A 15,237-nucleotide genomic window follows, 5' to 3' on the forward strand; every position below is an offset into this window, starting at 1 on the left:
AAGAGCTTCTGCTGGCTGCCAGTGATGAGGCTCATTTTGATGTCTTGTTCAAACACTGGTCAAGATGTAGCTGAAGCCCTGATCCCATCTCCAGTCCCTTTTCCCCTCAGTGGGGGTGAGCCCACGCACCTGCCTGTGCAACTGAAAACCTGTTCAGTTGGGTTTGTGGTGGCCTCTACTGGTGCTCCTCTGCAAAGGAAAGAAATATCAAACTCTGCCGTTCAAGTTTGCTCCTTCGGAAACCTAATAGTCCAGAAAATCTCTCCTTTGTAAGTGATGTTTGCGGGGTGGAAATGAAAAAAGCCCTTCTAGGGCATCTGCTGTTGTGGGGAGCCCTTTGAATCAAGACCTACCACCAAGAGCACAGCTCTCAAAGCTGCACGCATTCCTCTGCTGACTGTTACGATTTTGTTGCCTCCATGAGCAGATGTGGCCTGGGAGAAACTTGTCCTGACCCTCAAAGCACAGTGCAGCTCCTGCCGGCTTTGGCTCTGGATTGCAACTGCAGGCTAGTCGGGGTCAGGCAGGGACTGACCCAGGGACTTGGGGTGCTGTGCCCCATGTGCTCTTTGGTGAGGCTTGCTTGCTTCGGTTCGGCAGTATCTGTGGTCTGGCTTAACCTCTTCCTGCCCTTCCAAAATAATTGAAGGCCACAGGTAGTTAAAGCTGCTTGGAAGCCTTCCAGCTGTTGTGGATGAAATAAAATGGATAAAATCAAGAGAGGCCTTGAGCCGTTAGTAAGAAACCTCATTTTTATTGCTGGGATGATGCTTCGAATTGATGTGGGTACAGGGCTTTTCCCTGCTCCTGCAGGGCCAAAGAAACCATGTCGGCGGGTTTGCATGCCAGGGAGAGCATAGAGAGTGTTTGCATGGTGGGGAGAAGCTGGAGCCAGGGTGAGAAACGTCACGGAGAGGAGTTGGTGTCTAGGTTGTGCCTCCATCCTTTCCAGCTGAAGAGCAAGGCATTGCTCTGAACAGCAAAAGGCCTTCTTGCTTCAGGTTTAAATGACTCTTCACGTGCTTGTGAACACCAAACCACGGCCTGTTTGTAAAGCCCTTTTGCCAGTAAATTGTCAGTGAGGGAGAGGGGGTCTGTGGGTGGTTTGTCCATCAGGCGTGTTTAGTTTTTGCTAGGAACTCGAAATGTTACTGAGCTCTGGGATGTGCTGGTCCCTTCCGGCAGTTGTAGTGCAAGGAAGGTGTAGGCTCTTCTCTTTGAGGTTTTTTCCCCCCTTGGATGCCCAACAGTTGAGCTCTGGAGCCAGTAGAGCAGAGGGTCAGACCTTCTCAAATCAGTCCATAAACTCATCTGCTGGGTTTCCAGCTACGCTTACCTAGCTCATGAGAACGGCGGTCTGATGCAGAAGGTTGGTCTGTCGGAAAGTCATGACCCAAAAGCACACAGTTTGTTTTTAAATTGTGTGCTTTGGGTTCCTCAATTTTGCCTGTTTGAGAATTGTTAAAGGTTACATTCTCAGGCTTTTTCTCAGAAAACATGGAGGCTAGAAAATTTGGTTTTGTTTTGTTTGTTGGGTTTTTTTTTAAACAACTTACAGCTGAGGTTTAACAGTTGAGAAGCTGAAGCCCTGATAAAAGCACTGGATTATCATGATACTTGAAATAAAATCATGAGATGGCAGTGTTGCTTCTAGCAGTTGATCTTTTTGGCAGTGCTTCATTTTCTAGGTCTCTGTGCAAATGCTTTTTGCTTGCTAAAAGCCCTATATTGACAAATTACAGCCAAGGCTAAATGCATGATTATTTCCACTATCTAACCTGTTTATCACTTATGTGTCGCTTCTGGATTTGCCAGTTGAAGTTCTCACAGGCACAAATTAGAGCACTTGTTTTCCTGGCAATGCATAGATTTTGAATATGGTTAAATATGCTTGAATTAATCTGACATCTGGAGATGTGGGTAGTGAGAACGTGTTTCTATGTTACCAGCTAATTTTAGCCTCATAGCTGAGGAGGCTTTCTCTAGGTAACCGTGGCAGGAGGGAGCTTGTAGAAGAGCCCTTTGGAAACGGCAGCCGGTATCAGGTATGCTCTGGCAGCTCTGGCTGTGGAGAGAACCCGAAGGGACTGGCCTCTTGGCTGATGTGCTTCAATTTAATCCAATCCGTTTCAATCACAAGGGCATCGTTGGCCTAACAGCAACCAGGGAGCTTTCCCTGACAAAGTCAAGTGATCCTTAACTCCTTCTGGCTGCTTCTGTGCTTCACTTTTAGCCCAAGTCTGTTCAGGCGTGCAGTGAAGGAGGGCATCGGCAGTGGGTGTCAGGGTACGCTTGATCTGGAGCAAGTATGCTACGTCAGGCTAATGCAGGCAGTGCTTTATAAGCTTGTGTTTTAAGTGTTTGAGATTTAAATGTTTCAGACCCTGCCTCCTTGGGCTTGCCAGGTACATCAAAACTCAGCTAACACTTGCCACTAGAAGAGGTTTCTGTGGAGCCAATGCCACATGTCACTTGCTTATCATAGTTTGATGGCACTGTAATAATGCCGCAACGCTTCCATATTGAGCTTAAAAAAGGTAACAGCATACTTATGCAGCCCTTTAACTAGGATCCAGTCCCAAGCAAGGCCTTTCGCCATGGATTGAAGGGTAACTATACCCTTTATGTACTTGTTTTTTCCCTGGGCTTTTCTTCTCACCCCAAAGCCTTCCTGCAGTTAGTATACTCAAAGGGTGATGTTTTGTTGCTTTCAGCCAGAATAATGGCTGCTCTCGCTAAACTTGAATAACGCTGATGTCCTTTGAGCAGTGGGAGGCAGAAGCATTTCCTGGCTAGACACTAAACCAAACTGGTGCAGGGATAAGCTTTTAAACAGCTTGCTTGCTGTGTGGGCAACCTTCTCCACAGACTGCAAGGGTGGGAATTTAACTTCAATATGTGGCTTTTTTGCACAGAAATCAGCAGTCATACTTTACACGAATGTCTTCAAGAGAATAAGGCCTGGGGTTTGTTATTGGCTCGTGACTCAGCCTAAGCATGGTGGTGGCAGGTGCTTCAGAGCTATGGTAAACTCAGGTGACTAAGCTTGACTTTGCATGATACGGTGGTGGCGGCCTCTTGGTCCCTTGTAGCGCTGTGATACTGTGGAAGCAATGAAACGTGGTCTAAGAGTGTGAACTCAGGAGGAACTCTTGGTGGGTTAAAATAGGGCAATGAAATGTAAAAATGTAAAATGTAAAAATATTCTTTCCTGGAAAGGGCCTTCATGCCATTTAGAAAGGAAATAAAGGCGGCACCTACGTTCTTCTGCCAGGAACCCTAGTGCACATTGGCTTGGCTTCAGTAATTTTTAATAGAATTCAACTTTAAGTGCTCCCAAATGAACAAATAGGAATGGAACTAACTTAAAGGAGGGCTTTTCTCCCTTTGAAATACACAGATAATAAAAGGAAAAATCGTATTAATGAGTTGCAGATACCTGGCTGTGTCTTGTTTTGAGGCTTTTTTGTGTCACTGAAATCTGTGCACTGCTGTTGATCAAACACTGCAGCATGTACCACAGCGAGGGTTAATTTTGGAAGGCTGTAATTTACAGGTAGGAAAGGATTCAGGATTTCAGGGAAAATTTCAGTGGTAAGTTCCAAGTACTCACTAGCTTCTTTAATATAGCAATTCCAAATCCTCAGGGAGTATAAGGGGAAAAAGCTGCAAAAAATGGCCAGACTCGCATGATCTTTCTAAATAGCATCTGCTTTTGTCATTCTCTGAGTCAGAATACTGGGCTAGATGGCTATTGCTCTGACACAGCTGGGCATCATTACTTATATTTTTAAGCAACACGAAATTCCTGTTCCCATGTTCCCACAAACATCATGCTATAGATATTTTTTCTCTGTGTATACATATGGATGTGTTTATTTCCTGGGGGATGGATGCACCCTCATTGTTCTTATCTTCCCATGCTATAATTTCAAGACTGCTTGATGGCTGCAAAAGATAATTCCCTGAAAAGGAAGATGTCAGGTCTAGCTTCTTTCAAAGCTTGTCTCTGGCATGCTTCTTAGTTGAGGGGAGGTTTCTTGTTGTGTAATGTGGGGCTGAGGAACCTGAAGCGAACAGCAGAATGTTTTGTTGCTCCACACAGAAGAAAATAATTTGCTCCACCTAATTTTTTCAGTTAGGTGTTTGCATCAAGCTATATGGATAGAATCTATGCTGGAGACTGGATATAATCTCCATGAAAACTTTCTGAGTCATCTTATACAGAGTACTTTCAATGATAGGTTTGTTAAAACTTTGTCACCTTGTTCTCAGAAATGTCAAGCGAGGAATTTCATCTTGATTTTCTTAAGTGGATTAGCACTGGCATAGCTGTGATGTTACTCAGTCTTCAAGGTGCCTTCAAGGTTGCAGTGTCATAATGGCGTTAGCAATATTGCTCTCAAAATGCACCTGCTAGCAATCTTCAGTATTAATAATAAACAAAATGAAGTGAATCCATGTAGAAAAACTTTACAGGGAGTTTACTCTTCTATCACAGTGTAGAAACTTTTAGCTGATGTGCAACTTTTTGTACTTTAAAAGTTATGGGATTTGGGTTTTTTTTAGCACATGTCCTGTTTCAGATACTGTTGCAGCTGGTTGACAATCAATGTGTCTAGTTCAGTTAGTTTTGGAACCAAATTTCTAGTTCAAGGCTGTAAAGAGCCAAGACACGACAGTATTAAGGTGGAATCCTCTAGCACCTTAGGGCATTTATGGACAAACAGGTGGAGGGAGGGAGTGAAATCCTGTGCTCAGGACAGATGACTGGGAGCCTGACTTGGGTTCTCCTCATGGGTTCATGTCGCCTTGAACTTCTGTGTCAGTTCCTTCAAAACTGAGGATGAATAACACTCATTTCACTGATGAAAAGGAGTTTTGAGTGGATGTTGTTTTAGATGTGCAACTTCCATAAACAGAGTAGTACAGTGTCTGTCAGACTGTTTCAGGTAACAGTTGACAGGGTGTTGCAGAGTGTAGATTAAACAAAGTTTACACCTCACTTTGAAAATTGTTAAAATTACTGCTGTTCTTGCGCAGATGTCAGCTGTTGCAAGCCCACTTTGGGATTACAGCATTATGATTCAGAGATGCCATCGTATCTCCTCCAGTGCTGTTTATCCATCTGCGTTGACAGTTTTCTCCTGACTCTGCACGGGGATGAAAGGGAATGACAGAAATCTAGATCTGATGATTGGCTCCATCATTCTCATACTTCAAAGGCTATTGCTTGCTCTCATCACCTCCTGCACTATTTATGTTGTATGTAAATCATCTGATCCACGTTGTGCTCCTAATAATTCTCCAGCTATTTGCCAGAGCTGCTCATCACTGTCCTTGCTGCCATGGAAACAAATTGTTCCCAGTTTCATAGGAAGAATGTTTTCTTTTTCCGTGACAGCTTTGGTTATGATGCATCAGAAATTGAGAGGCCAGGTATCATTCTTTATAACCAGGTGCTCTTGGAAGAGTTTTTGGAGAAGTAAAGGATGGGTGATGCTGCTTAACATTTGTTGTTTGTTCTGTTTGGAAAATCAAGTGAAAGAAGCGGGTGGATGGGCATTTGATCATATTTGCTGCTTTCTGTTAAGGAAAGCACTGCCCAAAAGTCTTGCTGCAACACGTCATTTTAAAAAATGAATGACTGCCATTGTCTTTCCCCTGTCCTTTGCGTCTTCATGACAGTATGACTGGTGTGTTCCCATTGACTTTTCCTCTGTCAGCATTGAGCAGTCGCTACTTATTTAAGCCACATTTGACCTTTGTGTCCTTGTGAACAAGAAGTGATGAGGGGAAAAACCCAACCCCTTTCCTAATTGCAGTATCCTGTGCATACACTAGTGGGATTTGGTAACAATATATGGTGGTACAATGCCGATGTTTGCCTGCTCTGAGCTAACCTGCTGCTGGATTGTTACTAAGCACGTTCCCAAAAGCACAAAAATTGATTAAAGCATTTCTCCTTTTTTATGTGTGTGAACAAACAAGGTATTCTGACACCAGCTTGGTCTGGATATGAATTCTTGCTCAGACAACTCTGTTGACTTTCATCGTGCATTTTTTTGCACACACTTTCTGGTTCTTCATAGTGCTGCCGTGTGCATGTGGAAAGAGCTCCCTGTCTGGAAAAGTGATGCTTAGCTAAACAACCCTTTCCAGACTGTGCCTGCCTTGGTAGTATCAGGCTGGCCATGGTCTCGAACATCTGACTGAAGTCTCAGATTTTGATAAAATGTGCCCTGATTTCACTATTGCTTTATCCTTTTAGTCGAGGGATATTCCCTCCCATCTGTTTCTTTTGTTCAGCTCCTGCAACTTGTCTGTATAGCAGAGAATTCAGTCTAGGATTACAGCAGTCTGCTTTCTTCATTTCCGACACGCCTAGCACAGCAGGAGCCTTCTCCCTAATTGAGCCTTGTAGGTGCTAATGCAGTAATACTTTTGCTGATCAGGACAGCTTACAGCATATGGTTGCTTCTCAGCAGAACAAGAATACCCTCATGCACCAGAGCTGCAGGGTGGTTGCATTTCTGCATTTCACTGGATGGAGCAAACTTGCATCAAAATGGCAATGGATTCCCCTCTATGCTACCTTTAGTTGATTTTTATTCCACCCTTACTGAGTATCTGTGCTCTAGGTTTTACCTGTCAGCAAAGTTGTAGCGGTGTTTGATTTCAGATTCGGTGTGACCCACTGTTGGTAGACTGAGGAAAAGATAGACTGATAGAACATAGGAGATGGAGCATCATTTTGACTTACTGGGCTCACAAACCAGGTCATTGAGTGACAACTGAAATAGGCAGAGGAGAGTGAGCTCCCTCACTTCCACTCTGTCTCCCCCTTTCAGTAGTTTGGACCTTGAAGGTACATTGTTTTAAGCATATCTGAATTAATTGCTTAGTTTTTCATCCTGCCTTAACTTTGGCAGGAAATGCTCCAGAAAGAAGCATTTTTTTTTTTGCCATTGAGGGTTTTAATGTAAAGAAGAGACTTCTAATGAGGACAGAAAATTTGCAAGAAAATCATTAAATTACATACTAGATGATGATCTGTGCCTGTCTCATACTCCAGCAGTTGTGAAAGTAAACCTTGATACTGGACGTGGAAATGAAAATGAACTCTTTTTGTGGTCTTTTTACAGCCAATGAAACTTGATGGTGGAACAAAAGAAAAGAAAGCTATCAAAAATACCCTTTTGTCTAACAGCATAATCAAGCGAGAGGTGTCCGGTGCCCTGCCAGGAAGACTTTGGTTGCGTGGCATGTGCTGCGGTTCTCAGCCATCCCATTTTGAGGCGGATCAGGTGCAGCGCTGAACAGACGCTTTGGAGCGCTAAGTAGTTGGGGGCGCGCGGGCAAAACACTGACTGACTTGTGTTGGCAGATGGGAATTCAGGGATTCATTAGTCATGCTGTAATCTCTTGTTTTGCAGTGTGTCGTGATCAAAAGAGAGAAAAGAGTTGCCTTTCGATAGCTGAAGAGGGCTTTTAAATACTGCAGGCTGAAGGCCGCTGTTTGAACGATGTCTTCCACAGCAGTTGATCACTGAGATAGTCATGTTGCAGATCAGGGAGACGTATGTGATGGGATTAGGATTACCAGGCTGTGTTAATTATGGAGAGTGGACTGCTGGACCTTATTTTGGAATAAGCAGAGAATAGTCCAAAGAGACGTTATCTTAAATGCATTTTCTGTAGGTAGGAAGACCTTTTTCAACTACAGCATAATCATACAGTAATATAGTTCTTGTTTTACCAAATTAGGGTCTGTTCCAGTAAAAATCAGTCAACAGGAAGAAAAACACCATTTTTTTCCAATGCATCTTACATAATGGTACCTTTATGATACCCGAATTTAGGTTCTACATCTATCTTATGTCGCGCTCTCCCCAGGAGGCTGTAGTGTGCTGTCATGGTTTAACCTCAGTCGGCAACGGAGCACCACACAGCTGCTCGCTCACTCCCCCCTAGCCCCCGGTGGGATGGGGGAGAGAATTGGAAGAGCACAAGTGAGAAAAACTCATGGGTTGAGATAAAAACAGTTTAATAATTGAAATAAAATAATAACACCACACAAAGCAAGTGATGCACAGTGCAATTGCTCACCACCCGCCGACCGATGCCCAGCCAGTCCCCCAGCAGCGGCCCCCCCAGCCAGCTTTCCCCCAGTTTATGTACTGAGCATGACGTCACATGGTATGGAATGTCCCTTTGGCCAGTTTGGCTGTGCCCCCTCCCACCTTCTTGTGCACCTGCAGCCTTCTCAGTCGGTAGAGCATGGGAAGCTGGAAAGTCCTTGGCTGGTGTAAGCACTGCTCAGCAACAACTAAAACTTCGGTGTGTTATCAACATTGTTCTCATCCTAAATCCAAAGCACAGCACTGTAACAGCTACTAGGAAGGAAATTAACTCTATCCCTGCCGAAACCAGGACATGTGCCTACTTAAGAGAAGATTTGCCTTGCCATTCTTCAGTGATTCACTTTTTGGGTGGAAATTAGGTCTAGACCTGTGCTATCTGTCAAAGAAGTATAGGATGTGTGAGGCACGCTGTCCTGGTCACATTTTAATTTTAGATCGCAGGAAGGGGGAGGAAGACAAACAAGTCTTTCCAGCCACCTACATCTTCAATATTGAAGTCACAAATGTCTAAAAGGTTGTTAGTAGAAATGATTAGCAATGAAATCATCCATGTAAGTTAATAGACAGGTAAATATACGATGAAGTGAAAGATGCCATAAAATTAATAGTTGGAGAGACATGAATATTTGTAACCTTGCTAAAGTCTGTGGCAAAATGAAGTACTCTCGAATAAATTAGAATAACAATGAGAGGAGTAAGCTTATGAAAAGTTTGAAGTATGTTCTGTCAAAATTGGGCAACGTGTCTTAATCAGGTGTATCTCAGAGGTATGCTTCTGCCTGCGGAAACACAGACAAACCTTGTGAAACAGTCCATCCAAGAGGAAACCAAGTTAATGGGCACCAGGCCATTTTGCGCTGGTTGCTTGGTAAAGAAAGGAGTGCCAAAGTCCTTCCTGTGGTGAGACCAATTTAAAGGGACTAACTGCTGGCAGCCCCTGGGCTAGAGCCCTCCAAGCTCGGTTCCACGCCTTCTCCTACTGAAGTGTGGGTAAATAGAAGGGTTTAAAATAAGTGTTCCTCTGTAGTAAGTGCAGTTTCACCAAAGTCCTCCCATATCTTGGCTGCCTCCTAAGACATTAAATGTTGTGCTTTCCCCATGCTCTCTTCTGTCTCTGTTGCTCTGCAAGCATTTGAAATTTTTCACGTTAGCAGTCAGCCATTACTCTTTGGGTTGTAGTGCTGGTCACAAATACCCTTCTGGCTCTTAAAAGAAGGGACATAAACTGCCCTTTTTTGGAGCGTTCAGGTAAGCACGATATTTGGAGGTGATCCCAGCCCATGTTGTTCTTGAATTAAGGGGACTGAACATTTTTTTGTTTCTTTGTTAGCTGTGAGTGTCCGCCACAAGCAGCTGACTGCCGAGCCTTTCTGGGAGCGGTGCCTTTGGGATGCCTAAATACAAATCAAGGGGCCAGGTTTGTGCATCTCTTAAGGGGCTGCTTCTGCACAAATATGACCAGTGTCCTTGCAACGCTATGGAGAACCAGCCTGATAACAACTGAAGCGCCATCTTTGAACAGCTTCTGGATGGATGTATGTACAGTGCGGGAGCAGCTTTTGTACGGGGGGGGGAAAGAACTGAAGCATTCAGTATTTCCAAAATGTTCTAACCATACTGTCAGTGTTGCTTAGCAGCAGAGGGTTTAAAATAGTGGTATTACTCAACAGTGTGAGCCACATTTGCACATGGTAATGTTCTGTGTCCTGTATTGACTTGCTGCATTATAAAAGTGCTAAGTTAATGTAAAGAAGTGAAGATAGCTCACCTCCTCCTCTCTTAAAATGGTTGAACAGTGACATGTCTTCCTTATGGTTTCAACAAGCAGATGTCCACAGTGTTTTGGTCCCCATAGATGTGTGCATACAGACCTCACTAGGATGTAAAGGCCTTTCACACACCCATTTGCCTATGAGCAAGTTTAACTCTTGACCCAGCAGCCGACTAGGGCTGTGCTATTAATGCAGCATCAGTTGGTTTGGGGGGCGCTGGCAATGACAAGAGCAAGTGCAAATAACACTCGGTGATCTCTCGGCAGCCCAACTTCTTGGTCCTTGTCAGTGCATGTTCCCACTACTCTTCTGCTTCCTGGGTGGTTTGGTCTTCTGAAGTGATGCTGAGAGTATCTGAGGTGGAGGTGTCTATTACCCACCATCTGTGGGAGTCAGCCTCCCCCGGAGTAAGTCGGAGGACTTGCAGGACTGCAGCTGTACTTGCTGTCTGCTCCAGAAGAGTGGAATTACAGTGATGAGGGCAATAGATCATGGTGGCCAAAGTGAAAAGATTGATACAGGTATCAAGGAGTTCAAGAGTTTTGGCCTCTACAGGATTAAACTAAGGGTGGATAGTGGTTAAGTTGTATGGTAGCCTACTGAAAAATATTATTTGCCGATGTGAAGATGAACAGCCCAGAATATTACACGTTTTACCTGCTTTGAAGAGCTTCAATACTTGCTTTAGAGCTATAGAAATACTCCCTTAGCATTGCTAATGATCTTCCTAACAAACATGACTACGTATTATTGTATCAAAATAGGGCCATATTTTAAAGCCCTGAAGTGAATTAAAATAGCAACTGGATCTGTCATTAGTGTTTTGTATGCTGTACCATGGAAATAAAATGTTTATCAGATGCAGATGTTTAAAAGCTGACCTTAAAATAAGGAAAATGTGTTTCTTAAGCAGATCTCTGTTTTTTTCAGTATTTAAAACCATGGCCTATTTCTTCAGTGAAGGCTCATAAACAACCCATCTTAAACTGCACAGTTAGAACATCATTTAAATTTATGGCTATTTTATTCTCCCTTTGGCTTAAGTGTGGGCCATTTTATGATAGGCATTGCCTCAGCACACAGTATATGAACAGTGGAGGAGTATGGCCATTAAGTTTTAATCTAAGACTGGGCTGTGTGCAAGTAAAATACTTCATTGAACCACTTGCAGTTTGCAGGGTAGTGTTTCAAAAAGAAATCTGGTAGTGCTTGTGACAAATAGCACAGTATAAATTGTGGGAAATAATATTAATTTAAAATGCTGGTTTAATCTTTATGAGGAGGAGAGCCAAGCTCAGTGCAAGTATAAATGAAGTCAACTGGTTTGGGTTGGGGATAGCAATGGATTTAATACTTCCATAGACTTACCTGCCATTGCTTTACCTCTGTAGAGACTTAAGATACAAGCAACAAGGACACTGCAAAAAATTATTATGCCACCAGTTGCTTGGAAAGATGACAATTTTCAGTTGTTAAAACAAAACAGACATCACATTTTAGTCAGAAAAAGGCCACCTGATGTGCCAAGGGCTGATGCATTTTTTTTTTCCCCAAAAATGATTATGAAAGACACGAAGGTCATATGACAGACCTCGTATTTCCCTGCACACGTGCTTTGTACTTCAGAAAGCAGTGTCTCATGAGATTTCAGTTGCTAAGAAAAATACGCTTCTGTTTCCAATTAGGCAAGCAGGGTCTTGTGAAACTCTCTGCAACCTCCTGTAGCTTTGCTTCAAAGTTCCTGTCGGTGGAGGTGCATTCACAGGAGCCCAGCTTGCAAACTCTTCAGGTGCGTAGGAGACGGTGCAAGTAATTTCTGCACTACTGGCTTTTCATGTTTGGGCCATACATTACCCAGCTGATGTACAGAGTGCCACATGCAGACCGAGGATGTTGCTGTCCTGTGCTGGCTGGTATGCCTCTGAGCTGGCAAAGCTTTTTAACAAGTGCAAGGGTGGCACTTAAGGATGCACTACAAAGAGGAGAGAGCTTTTTCAACTGGGATCCCTCTCGGTGAATTGCTCTGAACAGATTTTCAGCTGGAGGGGAGGAAAAGGAGGGGATTGGAAAGCATTCGGTCCAGCTGAGTGCTCCGTAGATATTATTTACCATTTCTCATTAGTCCCTAAACAAATAATTTCTCCATATATGTGTACATGTGCATGCACATGTGCTATAACAAGGCCTTGACATGTTTATCCTGTATTTCAGAAGCATCTTGTTCTTGTGGTTTCTAGTAACAGTGCTTATCTATGACTTGTTTCCTGGATAGTTTCCAATGAACACAAAATGTATTTAATTAGAAGAAAGCAGCTGAATGAACATTAGCTGGACACATATGCAATATTGTCCTTTATATGACTGCCTGCCCTTACTGATAAACTTCACACAGAGATGAGCAGGATTCCTTCTATTTGTTTTAGATCAAAATCTTGCTAGAGCATGAAGTTGTTCACAGGTGCACAAAATTAGCTGTTAGTAGCCTTACAGGACTCACCTGGGCTTCAGCAGGGCTTGGATTTGGTCCTTTGAAAGTGTTGTTTCTGTACGTGTGCTCGAAATGCATGTCGTCTCACGGCTTGCATGTTACCTTAGATTATCCGTTCGTTTTCCCAGAGACCTGGTGACTCCGTGCAGGAGGACAGATGAGATGCCAATTCTTTCTGCCACCTTCCATAACTATCCTAAAGGTTGGTTTCCTCGTTCCATTTTTTGTATCCGTGCATGCTTAGGATCATGAATGTAAACCTTTCAAGCCTGTTGCTGTGGAAAGGAGGAAAAATCTCCGTGTTCAAACTGCTGTTGGCATGAGCCCAGGTTTGCCATGAGTGTCTCGCATTAGGCTCTGAGGCCAGGCCAAGCAAAGGGATGCATTTCTGGGTTCTTTTTGGCTTTTGAAACTAGTTTTACATCTGGAGAAAATGCTTCCATGAAATGCTTATTCCCTTTGGGCAGAGGCAGATGTGGACCCTGCACACAAGCCACATACCAGCACCCGGATGTTTGTTGCTCTCGGCTCAGCTGCTCGTCTGAGAGCTCCTGGCTCCCATGGGGTTTGCAGTGGCAGACCTGGGGGAGCAGCACCCCTCCTGCTTAGATATGGGGTGATGAGTGCTTCAGGGCAGGCACCTCTTCTTAGTGGGACCCAGGAAGGGGCATTCGTCTGCATCTTCTGTTACCTCTAGGTGTGCCTAAGATTAATTTTCCGGTCTACCAGATAAGTGATGCATAGTGAACGTGGTGGTATTTCTATTTGTGACTAAGTATTGCATAAACTACTGCATAAATTACATTGCTGATGAGGCCTATGCACATGCCTGGCCTAAGTGTCCAAAACGTCTAAGGTCTGTTCTTGTCCTTTCACACCTTGCCAATTCAGGATCTAAATAATGAAAACCAGATCTCAGCTGCATAATTTTGACTTTACTTCCCTGAAGTTTGGTGCTTTCCCATGTCAGGCCAGTTTCACTCTCTTTGCCAGCCCTGCAGGTAGTCATCAGCTGTGAGGAGCCCTTACGCATGTCATCTCCTGTTCTGGGATGAGTTAGCTTTTTGCTGTTCCTGACTGTCCTCTCTTGTTTTGAAGGGAGGTTTTTTCCTTAAAATTTTCCCTACAGCCAAATGAACAGCGTGGTTCCTTTGCTTGTTTTTGTTCAGTCCTAGGGCTTCTGCTTCCAAACGTGGATCGGCTTTACTCTGTTTCGCTACCCTGGAGCAGCAGTTGGTGCTACCTGAAAAGGCATTAAACCCTAGGTGCTTCATTAGTGTGTGCTGTCTACATGTAATTAAGGGGCAGGCTAGAACATGGCGAGCTGTGACTTGTTTGTATTCTGTCGCTTCACTGGCTGCCCGGTAGACGTTTGTGTTCAAAGCATCCGTCTTGGTCTTCCTTGTTGAGGGAGAGCTTGGGATGCCTCTCCACTGCAACTTCTCCCCCTCCAGGGTGCTCTGTGCAAGTGTGCTCCTGACAGCACCTCTCTGCAAACCGGTATGGTTTGGTAGGAAAAGCTCAACCTGACACAGAACTGGGATCCACGCCTAACCGCTGGCTGAGGTGTGCTGTTTAGTGCCCTGTTTCTTAAGCCTATGTTTTGCTTTTGATAGGTAGAAGTGTCTAGAAATCGATCCAGGAGCTGGTATTTGCAGAAGTCAAGCCAGTGCAAAGTCCATTTAACATTTGGTGGATATTTTTTTCATCTGTCTGCATATTTCCTGGTGGTCTTTCCTCTGCAGTTTAGATGTCTTGGAACTGCCAACACTTAGTGGTGTGTACGAGCTGTGGGATGGGAGGGTGTGAGCAATTCAGACCTAGATACCTCCTTGCTGCTTCCTGCCTCCTCCAGCCTATCTCATCTTGCTGTCGCAACTCTGAGCACCTACAGGCACGGAGCAGTTGTTGCCTATCCTTGCCTTCATGCTTCATAATCCTCATCTTTCTATGCCTCTCAGTTTATCGCATGTTGTGTGGTTTGGGGGTTCTTTTGTTCAAGGATAGAAACTGCTAACTTTTTAGGATGGCATTTGTCTAAGACAAGATGTCTTAGATTACTTTTGGCCATGCTGTATGTTGTGTTGCGTTTGTGTTTGATTAAAATTCCTCAGGCTTCATTTCTGAGTAAAATGAAGCACGCGGTCATGCAGTGTCCCAGTCACACGGTAACAAAGGGCTCTGTTACAATATTTCATTAGAAGTCTGTGTATATCACAGTTACTTCCATTTCCAACAAGAAACCCACAAACGACCCAAGGGAAAGTCGAATGTGTGTACGCTGTTGTCCAGCTATTTGCAGCTGGCTGGAAAGTGTTTTCCAATCCCCATCCTATGTTTTGTTAAATACTTTCTTGTGCTAAATTTAAGACTTTTTTTTCATTTTATCAAGTATTACAAAAATTGAGAATTACACAGAATGTATTTTGCTGTCATTTTCTTCAATTAAATACTTTATCTTTCTCTAATTAAGCTCTTTATCATGAGCAATTACTGTCGTCTTATAAAAAACAATTGGCAAAAGGTTATCTTCTTTAATAAGAGAACAGGAAATTGTGCTAGGGATTACAGGCCTTGCGGAGGTTTGCCAATAAATCTTCTGCATAAAATATTTGTAGTCGTTGTAATTGCATACTGTACTTTGTGCTAGTGCAGAATCCCATTCTTCCCTTGAGTTCATCATGCCTAAGTCTTAGGGCTTTTACGGTGCTTATGTGTTTAACACACACTTGCTGCTGCAGACCAAAAGTAGATTTAAATTACAGGGGAAAGAAAATGGCCTGTATTTTGCTGATCTCCATTACTGTGCTCTATTACTAGTAACACAGATGCA

General features: G+C 43.6%; 1 protein-coding gene across 5 annotated transcripts in view; it reads left to right on the top strand.

Annotated features, from left to right (window-relative positions):
* The window catches only part of GPM6B (glycoprotein M6B), a 111,539-nt gene that overhangs the window by 36,085 nt on the left and 60,217 nt on the right, over window positions 1–15,237 (top strand). For 3 of the 5 annotated variants that reach the window (XM_076357362.1, XM_076357395.1, XM_076357379.1), the window contains exon 1: window positions 12,538–12,606. The exons of the other annotated variants lie outside the window; for them this stretch is intronic. In XM_076357362.1, coding sequence (XP_076213477.1) covers window positions 12,567–12,606 — 40 coding nt within the window. In that variant the 5' untranslated portion in view covers window positions 12,538–12,566. Of the gene's footprint in view, window positions 1–12,537; window positions 12,607–15,237 lie in introns of those variants that run through there. 5 annotated transcript variants of the gene reach the window in all.

This window comes from Aptenodytes patagonicus, chromosome 1 (assembly GCF_965638725.1).
Source record: "Aptenodytes patagonicus chromosome 1, bAptPat1.pri.cur, whole genome shotgun sequence".
Lineage (NCBI taxonomy): Eukaryota > Metazoa > Chordata > Aves > Sphenisciformes > Spheniscidae > Aptenodytes > Aptenodytes patagonicus.